Source organism: Vipera ursinii (assembly GCF_947247035.1).
Source record: "Vipera ursinii genome assembly, chromosome: 8".
Taxonomy (NCBI): domain Eukaryota; kingdom Metazoa; phylum Chordata; class Lepidosauria; order Squamata; family Viperidae; genus Vipera; species Vipera ursinii.
The window spans coordinates 6286138-6300981 of record NC_139519.1 but is presented as its reverse complement, the minus strand read 5'-3'; the positions used below and the strand labels follow the sequence as shown (position 1 = coordinate 6300981).

Below are 14844 nucleotides of genomic sequence, written 5' to 3'. Positions count from 1 at the left end.
CGGGTGGACGCGGCTGAGGCGGCGGCGGCGGGGCAGAGCGCGAGGCGAGTGGAGGGCCGGCGCGCGCGCTTCCCCCCCCCTCCCGCTCCCGCGAGTGTCGAGCGCGCGCGCGCGCGTGCGTGCGTGCCTTGCTGCGAGCGCGTGGACGCGTGCGCCTGAGCGAGCGGCTGAGGGAGAGAGAGAGAGAGAGCGAGCCGGAGCGGGCGGGCGGACGGACGGAGTGACGGGCGGAAGGCAGACCGGGCTGGGCCTGACGGCGGCGGCGGCGGCGGCAGAAGCAGAAGGACTCGGGCGGAGAAGATGGCGGACGGGGACAGCGGGAGCGAGCGAGGCGGCAGCGGCAGCGGCAGCGGGGGAGGCGGCGGCGGCGGCGGCGGCTTCCAGGGCCACCGCGGCGGCGGCGGCGGCGGCGGCAGCGGCGGCGGGGCCGGCCCGGGCCCGGAGCAGGAGACGCAGGAGCTGGCCTCGAAGCGGCTGGACATCCAGAACAAGCGCTTCTACCTGGACGTGAAGCAGAACGCCAAGGGCCGCTTCCTGAAGATCGCCGAGGTGGGCGCGGGGGGCTCCAAGAGCCGCCTGACGCTCTCCATGGCCGTGGCCGCCGAGTTCCGCGACTACTTGGGCGACTTCATCGAGCACTACGCGCAGCTGGGCCCCAGCAGCCCCGAGCAGCTGGCGCAGGCTGCCCCGGGCGGCGAGGAGGGCGGCGGCGGGCCGCGGCGGGCGCTGAAGAGCGAGTTCCTGGTGCGGGAGAACCGCAAGTACTACCTGGACCTGAAGGAGAACCAGCGCGGCCGCTTCCTCCGCATCCGCCAGACCATCAACCGCGGCCCGGGCGGCGGCGGCGGCGCGGGCTTCCCCGGCGGCCCGCCCGGCCTGCAGAGCGGCCAGACCATCGCGCTGCCGGCCCAGGGCCTGATCGAGTTCCGCGACGCGCTGGCCAAGCTGATCGACGACTACGGCGCCGACGAGGACGAGCTGGGCGGCGGCGGCGGGCCCGGCGGGGGCCCCGGGGGCGGCGGCGGGCTGTACGGCGAGCTGCCCGAGGGCACCTCCATCACGGTGGACTCGAAGCGCTTCTTCTTCGACGTGGGCTGCAACAAGTACGGCGTCTTCCTGCGCGTCAGCGAGGTGAAGCCTTCCTACCGCAACGCCATCACCGTGCCCTACAAAGCCTGGGCCAAGTTCGGCGGCGCCTTCTGCCGCTACGCCGACGAGATGCGCGACATCCAGGAGCGCCAGCGGGACAAGCTCTACGACCGGCGCGCCGGACCGGCCGGACCGGGCAGCGGCAGCGGTGCAGGGGACGACTCCGACGGGGACGATGTGGACGACGACTGAGCCTCTCCCCTTCCTCCTCCCCAGCTGACACCCCCTTCCCTCCCCAGCCGCCGCCGCCGCTCCACTGGGAGGGGAGGTTGCCATGGACCGGGGAGGGGGGAGACCCTCGGGAAGTGGATGGAAATGGGGCGAAACCTGATCCTACCTTTCCTTCTCCTCCAGGAGAGGGAGAGAGCAAAGCTTGGAGACGCCCTGCCTGTCCTGCCTCCATCCACCGCTTCTGGAGCAGCCCCTCTCCCGAATCTGTTTTCCCCACTGTCGTCGTCCCCCAGGATACAGCATCTGTTCGTGACTTGGCCCAGCTTTAAGCTCCCCCCGGCTTGCCATTCTCCTCGCCCTGCCCTGTAGAGAGGAATCCCCGTGACCTCAGTTAACCTCCTCAGTTAACCTCCGTCCTGGCCCACAGTGGAGAAGGGATCCTCTCCACCTTGATCTGCTTGAGCTTCCCAAGGCTTCTCATCTGCCCCAACGGCTGAAAACGTGTGGTGTTCCCCCTCCCCTTTTTTTAAAAAAAATTATTGGAGGGGGGGAACGGGGAGATCTCATCTCCCTTTTTCTCGGTGCCCTCTCCCCTCTCCTGCATTTTGAGACCATGTTCCTCCACCGCTCTCAAAACCAGCATTCTGGAGACTGCATGGCCACTGAGCACAGTTGGAAGGAAGAAGAGAAGCTGCCACAGCGATCCAAATCCAGCAGCCTAACCGGGAAGCGTAAAAATCAAGGATCGCGATCGTAGCCCAATATGAATGGGAAGGTTGAAGCCCAAGGTAGATGGGAAATTGAAATGGGCCAGGAGGGAGGGGAGGGGGAGACAGGAAAGATGGGGGAAGCAATCCTGAGAATGTTCAGAAAGATGGCTGGAGAGAGGATGGAGCCTATATCTGGACCAACGTCCGATGTTATTCTCCTCTTGAATTTTTACCCGTAAGCTACAGGTGCCTGAACTGGAATAGATATGAAATTATTCTAAGGTTGGCAAGGTTCTAAAGATCGCAATGAGTTGTTGTTTTTTTCCTTCTCCTTAGGGGTGGGGGGTTTGCAAACGGGCAGGTTCAAAAGAAAAAAAAAAGGCATAAAGCACAAGGAATGCAGAGTGGACTAGTTGCTGGTCACTAAAGTTCTTCCCCTTCTCTCCAAATAAGGTGAAAGAGCAAAATGGCTTTAGGCTTTAGTAGGAAGTAAAAATTGGAGCTGCCTTTCTCTGGGCTTTTAAAAAAAGATGATCTACTCCAGGGAGGTGGAATCTGTTCTGTAACTCGGCGGGGTTTGAAACACAAAAAGCATTAAAATCGTCACCTGTTAAAAGGAATGTGAGGCTTCAACTCTTAAAAAAAATAATAAAAAAGAGGGAAAATGAAAGCTGCTTTCACCGTGCAAATAAGTGGACATGTTCTATGAAAATAGACACCAAGAACCTCAGGTCCAGAAGTCCAGCATCTGTTGTTATTTTAACGAGATTTTTTTTAACAACAAGAAGAGAACACAATCCATTTCCTCGGTACCTCACGTTATGTTAACAGCAATGGATTGTTCAGAGCAATCTCTGCCCTAGGGGAGGTGCGTAATCATCACGGAAAAAAGGAGCAGAATCCAGCCAAGTTCTGTGACTATGAACACACCCTAGCAGCATTTTACCACCTTCAAATTTTACTACAGACTGGCTACTGCCTATTCGTCCAGTTGTCTTTCCCAAGCAGAGTTGGGTCTCCCCATCCAAAGAATTGCCTCATCTATATTTTAAATGGATTCTTACCTAAAATGATATTTTTTTAAACAAATGAAGTCAGTCCTATTCCCTCTAAAAAGTGTTTTAGCTACATTATTATACTAGCAACTTTGAATTGAATGGAAATTGATACTGTTCATTACAAAGTTTCGGGTATTGTTTGTGTGACATCTTAGAGGCAGGTAAAGCTTCCTCTACAATCTTTTTAAATTGTGCATGCCTGTCCTTTATTTGAGCTGCCTTTTTAATTTATTGCATACCCTTATTTACCTTATTTTGGTATTGCTCTTCTCTATACTGTCTTTGTTTTGTATTTATTAGAAAGCAAAGAGGCATACAAAAGGCATTTTCCTTACTGGAATTTTTCTAAAAAAAAAAATTGGGTTTTGCTACAGTTATTATAAAACTCAGCAAACGTCAGATTAGTTTATCACAAACACGATCGTTTATTTTAAAAGCTGTTTCTTTATTCCATATGTTCATGGTAGATCTTATATACTGGGGGGGGGAGAAAAAACCCTTCTTTCCATTTTCTCCGTTGCAAAGAACTTGTTTCCTGAATTGTAATGGGAGCAATAGTATTTCTTGATGTTTTAATTACATCCATATACTTGTACTGTATTTTGTACTCTCCGAGGCAGCTGTTTTCAATAATGTCCTGCTGTATTTACCTATGTATTTTTTTTTGTTGTTCTATTGTATTTAGTTCTTTGCTGCGGAGAACAATATTCGCCCACAAAAAATTCAGCGTACAAGGATCGTAGCCTGGGTGGGACTGCAGAAAATTCTGCTTAACTAACGAGACTTAAAAGGCAGCAATGAAAATGGAGGCTGCAGATGCTTAATATCTATTGCTGTAACTCTTCACTCAATTTAAAACAGTGTATAATACTTGTATAGACCAACATTTTTGTTGCGTTAGTGGTAATCGATTCCCTCCCCTTCCCCCTTTTTTTGTTTTGTTTTGTTGCTCAGCTGCCATGAGCCAATTCTTGCAAAGATGCAGTACCTCTCCTTTTCAGAAGAACCTTTGGGGAGTGGGGTTTTAGGGGGGGGCTGAATTGTTGTAGTAACTAGCCTTACCTTTGTATTACATGGTAGTGGCAGGATGTTGGCTGTCCCTGGCCAGGGGCTATATAAGCTATAATTAGCTGCCCAAAAGTATGTGGAAGCAGACAGAAGCATATCAGTTGTTTAGCAAGGAGCATTGCCATATATGGTGTTGCCTTTGGCCACCAGGAAGAGGCTCCAGTGGTCATTGTAGACCAACTAAACTGATATTGAGTATACCAAGTGATACAAGGCCCTCCTTCAAGGTGTGCAGTTAGGGTGACAGTGCAAGATGTCAGTAGGATAGTAAGGTTTTGGGCCTGCTTGTGCTCACTTATAAGTTATAGGCGTTTAACTATCCCACAAATATTGAGGCTATCATGCTGTGTTGGGTCAATGCCCAAGATTCTTTCTAGAGAGAAATGAATTCTGGTGCCACAAGCCTTGCTTAGATGCAGTGTATTTCAGTGAGGAAACCATTCCTTATGCTTGTTGGAGAACGGGGAAGGCTTGCCTGAAATCTTATCTATCGATATCTATATCTATATCTATATATATTACCTTTCCCCATGTAGAACTTAAAATTTCTGGGCTTAAACCAACAGTGGAGGCTGCAGAAACTTTTCTGATTAATTTGGAAGCATGAATTGGCCTCTGCTGGAGAGGGGTCTCCATTGCTTATGGCAAAGCATTAGAAATCTGCCTTCCCGGCTGCTACCACAATTTTGCACAAACCATATCTGAACGTATGCATCCTGCTCTCTTAAGTCCGACAGTTCGCCTCCGTGACTGGTTTCTGCAGATTGCAAACGGGCACCTTTGTGACTGTTTGGATAAACTACTGTTCATGTGAGGTCATATTCAACCACATTAGGAAAACCCATTACCCTGGATTCAATCCAACATGAGTGAACTTTAGTATTCCTACTATACTCCTGTGCTTAAATGTCCATTTGGGTAATGAAAAGCTTCTCTATTCTTGGTGCTGCAGTTAACTCATATCGATCTCCTTCTGCAGCGATGTTTGTTGACCGTGTGTCGGTGCATTTTACAAGCTTCCATAGCATGCATACCTACAATTAAATAGCTTGATCCCAGTGAAGTTGGGAGAAGAGCTGTGAAATGTTAGGTGTGTTGATTTAATGTGGCTTGTGGATTGCATTGTCATCTTTACGTGTAGATTTTGTAGAGGGGGGGAAATGGGTAACCTCTGTATCTGGCATTTCTAGGTGTTGCCCTTAGAATGGTGCATCTGCTGTACAAACAAAATGTAAATCTTGTATAGCACCAAAAATTGTAAATATGCGAGACATACAGGTATAAACGCCCATAGCTTTAGCTCACATCTAGTTATGGGCCATGTTCCTATTTCCATAGCTATCTGCTTCAGAGTGATTGCAGGCCTAACAGGAGGCTGAGTTTTTTCTTTTTCCTCAAAGAGAAAGCAATTCCCGTTACTTACCCTGAAATCCTCTTTGCACAAATCACATATTATTTTTTTAGTAAGATTTTAGCTTCTGCTTTAGTGTCTCTAAAATACAACTTACGATCCTGTCCTTGCTTGTACTTTTCAGGATAATGGGCGCAAGAGGCAGGTTTCAATAAGCCCCTCATATTGAGTGGTCCCTTTGTTGACTGCACACTTCAGGTATTGGAATAGCTGAAGATGGTTTTTGATTTACTCCCGTCATTTTTTTAAAAAAAATGTAATATATTTGACTATACAAGACATCTCAAAAGTGACTAACTCAGGCTACTTTTCTCGTGTGAGGGTGGCAGTTTTGTGATTTTGGTAGAAAATTGTTCATTGCATAAACATGCTTGGACATCTCAAAGTTTTAATAGAAAGATGATGGTACTTGATCTGTTGCACAATTTAATCTCTCAGCAGATATTCACTTTTTTGTTTTTTTAAAAAAATGTGGCCTTGACTCTTCAAAGGAGGAAAGAGAAACCTGCTTTCCCTATATGTAAGTGGCACTTTTTTGGCTTCAAAACTATTCTGATTCTGTAAGTTCTTCGTAGACATGATATTGATATGCTTCCTTTTATAAGCAAGTGAAATGGTCAATGTATTGAAATATGTTTGCTATGAATTTAGTTTTATAAAGGAACAAGAATGCCTGAGGCTAAATATCTAAAACCTAAAGGATCATTATGTCCTTTTTAATAGCAGTAATCACAGTTATTTCTGGAGAAATGCAGTGTAGATAATTTTAGTTTCACTGAGCACAATCCTGCAGGCACAGCTACATTACAGACTTAATGGGTTTGTGTCAGATGCTTGTAATTTTTGTAGTGTATCTGGGGATAGTTTGATATGAATGCTTCCAGATATCTAGTACCCTTCTCAAATTAAAAATTGCAGAAAGAAGACAGAGCAATCAGGTTTGCTGTGCAGTGATATTCTGCAGATGGACGTTTCCAAATCAGTGCAAATACCAAGCAGTGACAGGTATATTTCTTGATTCTTTGTTCACTCTAATGAACAATCTGTGGTGTAAATACATAATCTTCATGGTCGCTTGCTCCCTTGATCTGAAATATAATCTGTGGTAGTCTGATTCCAGGTGTGTGAGAGATTTTTTAGAAGTCTTGCCTCTTGTCGGTATTGCTGATTATGATAGTTTAGTGTCATCAAAATTGCAATAGTTAAATGTTGTGCTTGAGCGTTCACTGAATCATTTTGATTGAGGAATTTTTTTTTCAATTTGCATAGATGGAATGATTTAATAGATTATGACTACAGATGACAGAAAAGTCTGGTTGAAGTGAAATAATTCGTATTTCCCCGCTTTTGCAGGTTCCAAGAAACCTCAGCGTTTGCACTTTGTAGCTTTTATAGCCATTAGTGATTAAACATACACACATACACACCAAGATTTATGGAGATAATGTGACATTGAGGAGTGGAAAGTAGCAAAATCTAATAGCTGTCTCCTGCAGGATTAAAAGAAATTTTAATATCTGAAGCAAACATTCAAACATCAGGATGTAACCATGGTTGGATTACTACCTCTTGTATCTGTAAAATCACGGTTATCTGCAATGGTGCTAGACTGATTTCACCTTAAATATACTTACATTGCTTCTTTGTTGTAATGTATAGTAGATTTGGTTTTTTCATTGTGGAAATTCCCTATGATGGTCTAGACATTAAAACAACTACCATGTAGAATTGCAAAAAAAGAAGAGTAACCAAATGGCAATACACAACGGAACAGCTACTTTTTATTAGTTTGAGCTAGACCAAATTTTTCAGAGAGCAGCGTGTCTAGAGCCTGACAAGGGAGCGGTTTTTCAGAATAAGTTCGTAGCACAGAGGAATTCTAGTTTGTCAAGAGAAAGGGCCTAAAATTATGCTCCACGCCTATAATTCCACTGAATGTGATGAAAGATTTCTGGCCCCTGATTTTCAACATAAATTCTGTGATTGTGGAATTTAAACCCAACCACATTTATTAATTCGTGTCTAATTTTGGAAATGAGAATAAAATGGTAGACTCTGTAGGAGTAGAATTCTGATTAATGGGATTGCTCCCAATGGCAGTTCCACCCTTGCTTATCTTTCACACTTTTTATTAGAGGTTTTCTAATGAGAAGCATTAGTCTGCCAACATCTTTACTTCAATAAGGAATATTCATGAATTTACATAGGATGAAAGTGTTCTTTTGCTACTCTCTTTGCTTCTATCCCTCCATTTTAAAATTTGACAAGAAGATAGTGCTCTACTAACAAATGCCAACAATATTTTTAACTCTGAAATTCGGCATAAGGAAGGTTTAGTGTGCTTTGTCAAAGCCATTTGGAAAATGCTGCTATGTAGCTTTAACATTGTAATGTATTGTGTGTGTGTATATATATATATATATATATATATATATATATATATATATATATATATATATATATATATATATATATATATATATATATATATATATATATGTACATATACACTTAAATACAAAGTAAGTGGCCCACAGCTAAGAAGCAGAAGTTTGTGGTTTATTGAAGCTGGTTCCTGCTTTGTGTAGCCAAGATAGATTGTATTTAAAACTTGCGGAAAGAAAATAATTTAAAATAGCAATCACTGCTCATCATTTTAACCTAGGCAAATGTCCAAGGCCAAATATTTAATTTCTTGCCCTGTTTTTTTTGTGTTGAAAGGCCTTCTAGTTAGAAAATTCCCACATTTGAATTTAAGTGGGATTTACAGACAGAATACAGCTTAAAATTCTTCTTGTTTTCCCCTTGTGAAAATTGGAAGTATTGGCCCATTATGTTTCAATTTAAGATGCTATGCCAGGTGGGTTCCTGAGTGATCTGGCTTGTGCAGAATCTCTGAATAGTTGAACCCGGCCACTTTTTATAAGAGAAGGCAGAACTTTGGTAGACATCACCTATTAATGAAGCTGCAGTGAACTTTTTTCCTTTGGCACGTTGATCCTGCAAGTATAACTGAATAAGCCCTCTTCTGGTATCTGACACTGGCTAGCGTGTTGTTGCTGAGAGTAAGTGCTCATCGCTCCTACTTTCCAGAAAGGCTAGCAGAAAGACGATTCTTAACACTTCTGCAAAAGAAGGGCTTTCTAACTGATCATCTATGGATCTGGGGCTCCTCAGAGTGTAACAAATGTGCTAGACAAAGCTAAGAACTCATCACCTCTCCGTGAGAAAGCTTTGCAGTGCCATTGGTTCTCCAACTGATGCACAAGCCAGGAGAAGCCCACCTGGAATAGGTTCCCCGAGGTTGAAACATATAAAAATCAAATGAGCTTTGAGCAGCGTGAGAAGTTTATTCTTGCTAATGTTGCATTGTCAGGCCTTGAAATGCTGGCAGTCTTCCCATGTTCTCCCAAGACCACTGGAACAAAGGCTTTAGTTCTGATTTTGGAAATCCTGCTCTTTTTTGCAACTAAGTTGAACAAACATTTGCACAACAGGTAGAATTTGCAAGCACACGTTCTGTATTGGAAAGACACAAATCTTTTTCCAAGGAAGGGGCTAATAATCAACTCATCCGAAGTTCGGTTCCCTGTAATAATTGAATCTCCCACTAAGGGTTCTGCCAGTGGGTTTCTCGAAACTAAAGTCAGGATGATGGGGGGGGGGGAATGGCAAAGTTAATGGGGAATCAGTACAGCCAGGGAGTGAAAATTTGCTGGGCTGAATGTATATCAGCAAGTAAGGAAATAATTTAGTTTGATGTGGCATCAACAAAAACCTGTGCAAGTGATAATTGATCATATGAAGATGTAATCAGCCATCCCATTTGTAAATATACACGTTTGTACATTGTATACATAGAAACAGATGTCTGTGTACATGTGTATGTATTTATAAAATTGTTTCTCTGCTAGATGCAAAAGTAGCTCTAATTTTATATATATATAGATATGATACATGTGTGTGTATGTGTATATGTATGTGTATATATATATATATATATATATATATATATATATATATATATATATACATACATACATACATACATACACACACACACACATACACAAAAGGCTCCATTCTATAAATATATAAATTCTAGAAATTTGTAGTAACATAAGACTGATTTCAGGAATATCTGCTGAGAGACCAAAAAGTTCACTCTTAAGTACCTTAATTAAAAAAAATAAAGTTTGTTCCTCATTTATTTTTTTATTAAAATTTAAATGCACTTTAACTGGCAACCTACATACGCAGACCTAGCTGCATGGTGCAGTTTCAGACTTGGAAATATAAAAGTGCAGCACCCATTGAAAAAGATCTATTCCTTTCTCACCTGCCAAGCAGAGCGCTGGAAATGAGTTAAAATCCGCAGGGTTAAGAGCTGCCTGTTGTCTTGCTGCCCATTGGCTGAACCTTAGATTCTGATTTTGGGGGGGGGAGAGCGGGGGGGGGGCCTAGCAGGACTGCTTTTTAAAGAGGCTGTTGTCAAATAGGCAGGTCCTGGATTTACCACTAGCTAACTAGCAAAGAAGAAGAAGAAGAAAGTCCACATGACCTGAATAATTCCTCATGCTAGTTGAGCACTCCTTAAAATAGCAGGTTTTTGCAAATGGAGTTTTACAGTCTATATTTAAAAATTGTATGTTTGTAACAAATAAAAGTATGCGGAAAAGTGAATGAACCATCCTGGATAGTCTGCTTGTGTGTTTTTTTTTGTTTGTTTTTAATGCTGTGGGGTTAGATTTCAGACTGGAGGGATTGTGTATAACAAACATACAGGGGAAATGTGGGCATGTGAAGCTCTGCTGGGACTTTTGCAAGTGGAATTACTGCGAGGTGAAACATTACCTGTTGGGCAAGATAACCAAATCCAAGGGGGCAAGATAATCAAATGCAAGAGGGCTCTCACAAAGGTTGTGCGAGGTGACGAAACGGAGCCCTAATGTGTGAAATTACTGCCAGTAAGTCCTGAATTGCAACTTTCATGGGGTGGGGGTGAGCTCTATTAAAATTTCATTTGAGGAACAGAGAAGCTTGTGTTTCTGGATTGGTTAGTGCTGCCTTTTTCTGTAAATAAGTCTGGTTTTATCCCATGCTGATTGAGGGTTTTTAGAGTTGTCACCCCAGCAGGCCTGAAGAAGGCCAAGCAACACTCTTTTATTCATTGATGACCAGTGAGTAATAGTTGCACAACAGATTGGCTTTGCGTGTGCTAAGTGATGGTTATTGACTCTAGTTGCACAAGATGCTTTGCCATAAGCCAGACCTACCTTCCACAGCCAGCTGGGGAATTTTGGGAGTTGAAGTCCACACAACTTCAGGCTGCCAAGGTTGAGAAACTGCAATAAAGCAGACTCGGCAGTCTTACGAATAAGTACTAAGTCATAATTTTATCAGAGGAAACGGAGGCCGAGAAAGAAGCTGGTTTCCAGTCCACCCAAGGACTGTTGGCCTGGAATTTGAAAGCAAATATTTTTTTTTTAGAAATAATTGGTCTGTCAAAGCACATCATGCCTTGCTTTAAAAAGTAGTCATCCTCAAGATTTAACTCTGCTCTTGTTCTCTTATTCAGTACAGAGATAGTTTGCCACTGTCTTCTTCCAAATAGTTTCTTGTGACTTCCAGCCTTTTGAACTTTTGGTGCTTTGAGCCTATTTAACTTTTTCAAGGTTCTGGTACTAGGCAGAGCTATCTCCCAAATTGCTGTTTTTTGTCATTTCCATTACTATACAAAATTTTGTAACTGCCAATATTACAGGCAGGAGTAATCAGAATAGCTTATTGGTTAGGTTTTGGTTTGATTTTTGTTTTACAAAAACATCCGACTGTTAAGGTAGGAGGAAGGTCTGTTGGATATGCTCACTGCCTTATCTGTATAAATAATAAAGTGCAGGATACAAATAAATAACTAAAAATAATGCAAATAGGTAGAACGTTCCAAATTTACAGAATTGTACTTGGCAATTTGGAGAGTGATTAACCAATTTTAATTATTCTTTGTTTGAAAATGCGCTGAATAAAAGAAATATGCCCCAGAAATAGTTTGCAGTCATTATATTTGTCTGTTCCTAGAAGTCACTCAGCCTATGGGTTAGTTATGAGTCATAATCAAATTCCTGCTCCTTATTTCTACCAAGGATTGTACAATGCAGGGGCTACAAAAATATACTGTGCAATATTGGGTACAGAATTCACCTGGTGATTTATTTTAAAAAGCAAAGAGAAGTTTCTGTTCCACGTGACTGCAAATATTTATGAAATTCATAACCAAACTTTTATTCAAGGAGCTCAACAGAGCCAACTTAGTATTCCTTTTGTCATATTTCGCCCTTTGGCCTCAGAATAGAGTGAGCTTAACAAGGGAGTGCCTTGAAATCCGATGCCTTTTCTTTCTTTTTTTTTAAGGCAGGTAAAAAAATTCTAGTTACAAAAGGGAGGGCTGTTTTCAGAAGTCATGGGACCCTAATTTACAATTTTAGCAAATGGAAGAAATCTGAGTGACTTTGACCCAGTGTCTCTCTCTCTTTCTCTTAACCCAACATGTTTTACGGAGGTACCATTATGGGTTACAACAAAGCGGCACTCCAGGGTAAGCTGCCGGAAGAAATGTGTGATATAAATCTAACAATATAAAAGATAACACTGGAGAAGAAAGTGCACAGAATGGTGTGTGCCAAAATGGTGGAAACAACAAACTTAAGTCTGCTTGCATATCATGGGATTATCCCTGCAGATACGTCAGCCTTATCATGGGATGATACAACCCCGTTTTGTTTCTCTGTGCCGTGAGCACTGCCCCAATCCTTGCTGATCAAATGTTGTTCGTCGCATATTGCAAAAGGTTTCCATGCACTACAGTTGCAGCTTATTCAGCTCAGGTTGCAGCACTTGAGACCTGTTGATTTACCAGATACCTGCTAAAACACCTTGCTGGCCAACTGCTGGTAAGTGTAAAGGTGAACCTTTGTGAGTAGGGGAGTTTGGGCTGTATTCTGTAAGAGGAAAGAAATCAAAAAAGTGTAGCTTGAGTAGCACATTGGTATGGCAGAGGTTCTCTACTGAGAATGCAGCCTCCATTGATTTAAGCCAGTGGTCTTTTTCAATCTCTGCCCCTTTCTATTCTACAGACTTGCTTCCTCTTCCGCTAAAATTTGCTGATTTGCATTCCATCTTCCAAGTATTCCACTTTCTGATGATGATGTCAACCCAAAGAGACCAGACAACAAACCAGAGTTAGCCATTTTATTTCAAAAGGAAATGGGGGAGTTTACGAGAACTGGTGGAATGAAAGGATTCTTTTCCGGGCAATAACTTTTTTCACTGATCCCCATTTGGGACAGATCGTGGCTCCTCGTTCTTAGGAAAATGTCCACTTACCAAGTTGTAAAAAGGCAAATTACACTAAGAAGGAAATTAAAAACAAGGCTATTAGGAGAACACAACTTGGCCACCACACCTTCAAAAGAATATTTTAGAACTAGAAAAATTGCAAAAGGAGAATAAAAAGATTAGAAGACTAGAGGAAAAAAACCACAGCAGTTGAGGCTCTTAAGCTTGGAAAGGAGACTCATGACAGAATTACATAAAATCATGCAAGTGTAGATCAGTGTTTCTCGATCTCAGGAGTGTATCTTTAAGATGCATGGACTTCAGTTCCCAGAATCCCCCTAGCCTCCTGAAGTCTACACACCTTACATTTCTTAGGTTGTGAAACATTGGCATAGATCAGGGGTAGGCAACCTTGGCTCTTTTATGACTCGTAGACTTCAACTCCCAGAATTCCTGAGCCAGCCATGGTGAGGAGAAAAGGAGAAGTTTCCAAGCTAAGCCATGCTGGCTCAGGAATTCTGGGAGTTGAAGTCCACGAGTCATAAAAGAGCCAAGGTTGCCTAACCCTGCATAGGCAGTAATCCCAGTGGGAGATCCGATGGTGACATCCAGAAGCCACAGATTGCTTTCGCCCATCAGGCTTGTTTTCATTGCCATCTCAGCAGAAATTTTATTTTATTCTCCAGCCCCGTGGCAAATTCCTACCTAGAACAACGAAAGGCAAAGGTGGAGAAGTTCAACCTCAGCTGATGAATCTCCCAGAAATCTCCGAAGGTTTTAGGTGTGACTCTCCCCGCCCTTCCAAAACCTGCCACCAAGCTGACCGAAGGGAGAGGCTGTTAAATAAACAGTGGCAAGAAAAGTCATAAGGTGGGGCATTTAACAATTGTCTTGCTTAGCAACAGAAATTTGGGTTGTAAATCGAGGACTACCTGCATTTACTTCACATGGTTATTATAGGGATAATTGAAGGAGGGAGGATTATTAGGTACGTTCACTGCCTGGAGTAATTTGTAAACATAATTAATAAATAATAATAACTTACCGTACTTTAAAGTTGCCGCTGCTTTCTTTTTCTTCTATTCACTCTCAAATATTCTCTTCATTATAAACCTAAAAATATAGAAAATTTGGGCTTTATTAATTAAAGGTTAATTAATAAAGCTGGTCTAAAACTACAGATTAAAGTCTGCTACACAATGTTTTAAAAATGACAGGACGTATAAAAAGCCACATAAAATTCCTGAAGATTATGAGGCCCTAAACTGTATAGTAGCTTGTTAGCTTATACCTAAATTCACTAGCTGAAAAAAAACCCTTTCAAAATAATAAACACTAGGAGAAATGTGCAGTGAGATAACAGTATATTCATTTTAGTAATAATTCTAATTTATTCCAACAAGAATGCTATGTGAAATTAGCAATTTATTGTAAGAAATCAGCTTAATATCAAAATTGCACGTGAATTTCTCCTTCCAGCTTTCACTCCAGTCTTAAAGCTGTTTACTTGCTTCTGTTTCAGAGGGTTGTGAGAATACAGACTCTGTGCAAACCCAGGCAATTAGCCTAATGGAATAAACACATGGTTAAATTAAAGAGCTGTAAATGGATTGCGCAAACCCGAGTCTGCATTAGATAGGCAGCCAGCCAGGACTAAAAGATCATGGATTGGAGCGGTAGGTGAGCAAACTATGATTTAGTAAAAACATGTGAACGAGATGATTGCTGCGGCCCTTTGCATGCTCATCCCCAAACGGTATTTAACAAACCCCAACAGCGGCGATCACGTAACACGGTAAACTAAAGCAATGCGGCGATCACGTAACACGGTAAACTAAAGCAATGCAGGACACAGAATGTGAAGATGCAGATCGGCTGGCATCTATCTGAGCTATCGCGGTCAAGTAAATGATGGCTGAGGGTTTAAGACCCAGATTGTTGG

At 42.8% G+C, this 14844-nt stretch overlaps 1 protein-coding gene and 1 long non-coding RNA gene across 4 annotated transcripts in view; one reads left to right on the top strand and one right to left on the bottom strand.

Annotated features, from left to right (window-relative positions):
* Positions 1-300: 300 nt before the first annotated feature.
* PURB (purine rich element binding protein B) lies at positions 301-12832 on the top strand (the record flags this gene model as incomplete). Of its 3 annotated transcripts, XM_083368198.1 has the most annotated exons (3): positions 301-6087; positions 6486-6572; positions 12701-12832. In XM_083368198.1, one exon carries the CDS (start codon positions 301-303, stop codon positions 1339-1341), a length of 1041 nt encoding a protein of 346 aa, XP_083224324.1. In that variant the 3' UTR covers positions 1342-6087; positions 6486-6572; positions 12701-12832. The 3 variants fall into 3 exon arrangements, with proteins under 3 accessions (XP_083224324.1, XP_083224322.1, XP_083224323.1); XM_083368196.1 differs by having other exon boundaries at positions 301-6572; XM_083368197.1 differs by lacking the exon at positions 12701-12832 and having other exon boundaries at positions 301-2108; positions 3774-8005.
* Positions 12833-12895: 63 nt separating this feature from the next.
* LOC310643689 overlaps positions 12896-14844 on the bottom strand; it is a 4718-nt gene continuing 2769 nt past the window's right edge. Inside the window, exons 2-5 of the long non-coding RNA XR_014493115.1 lie at positions 14364-14468; positions 13953-14015; positions 13608-13738; positions 12896-12974 (exon numbers count right to left, since the gene is read on the bottom strand). This is a non-coding gene — a long non-coding RNA (uncharacterized lncRNA). The remainder of the gene's footprint in view (positions 12975-13607; positions 13739-13952; positions 14016-14363; positions 14469-14844) is intronic.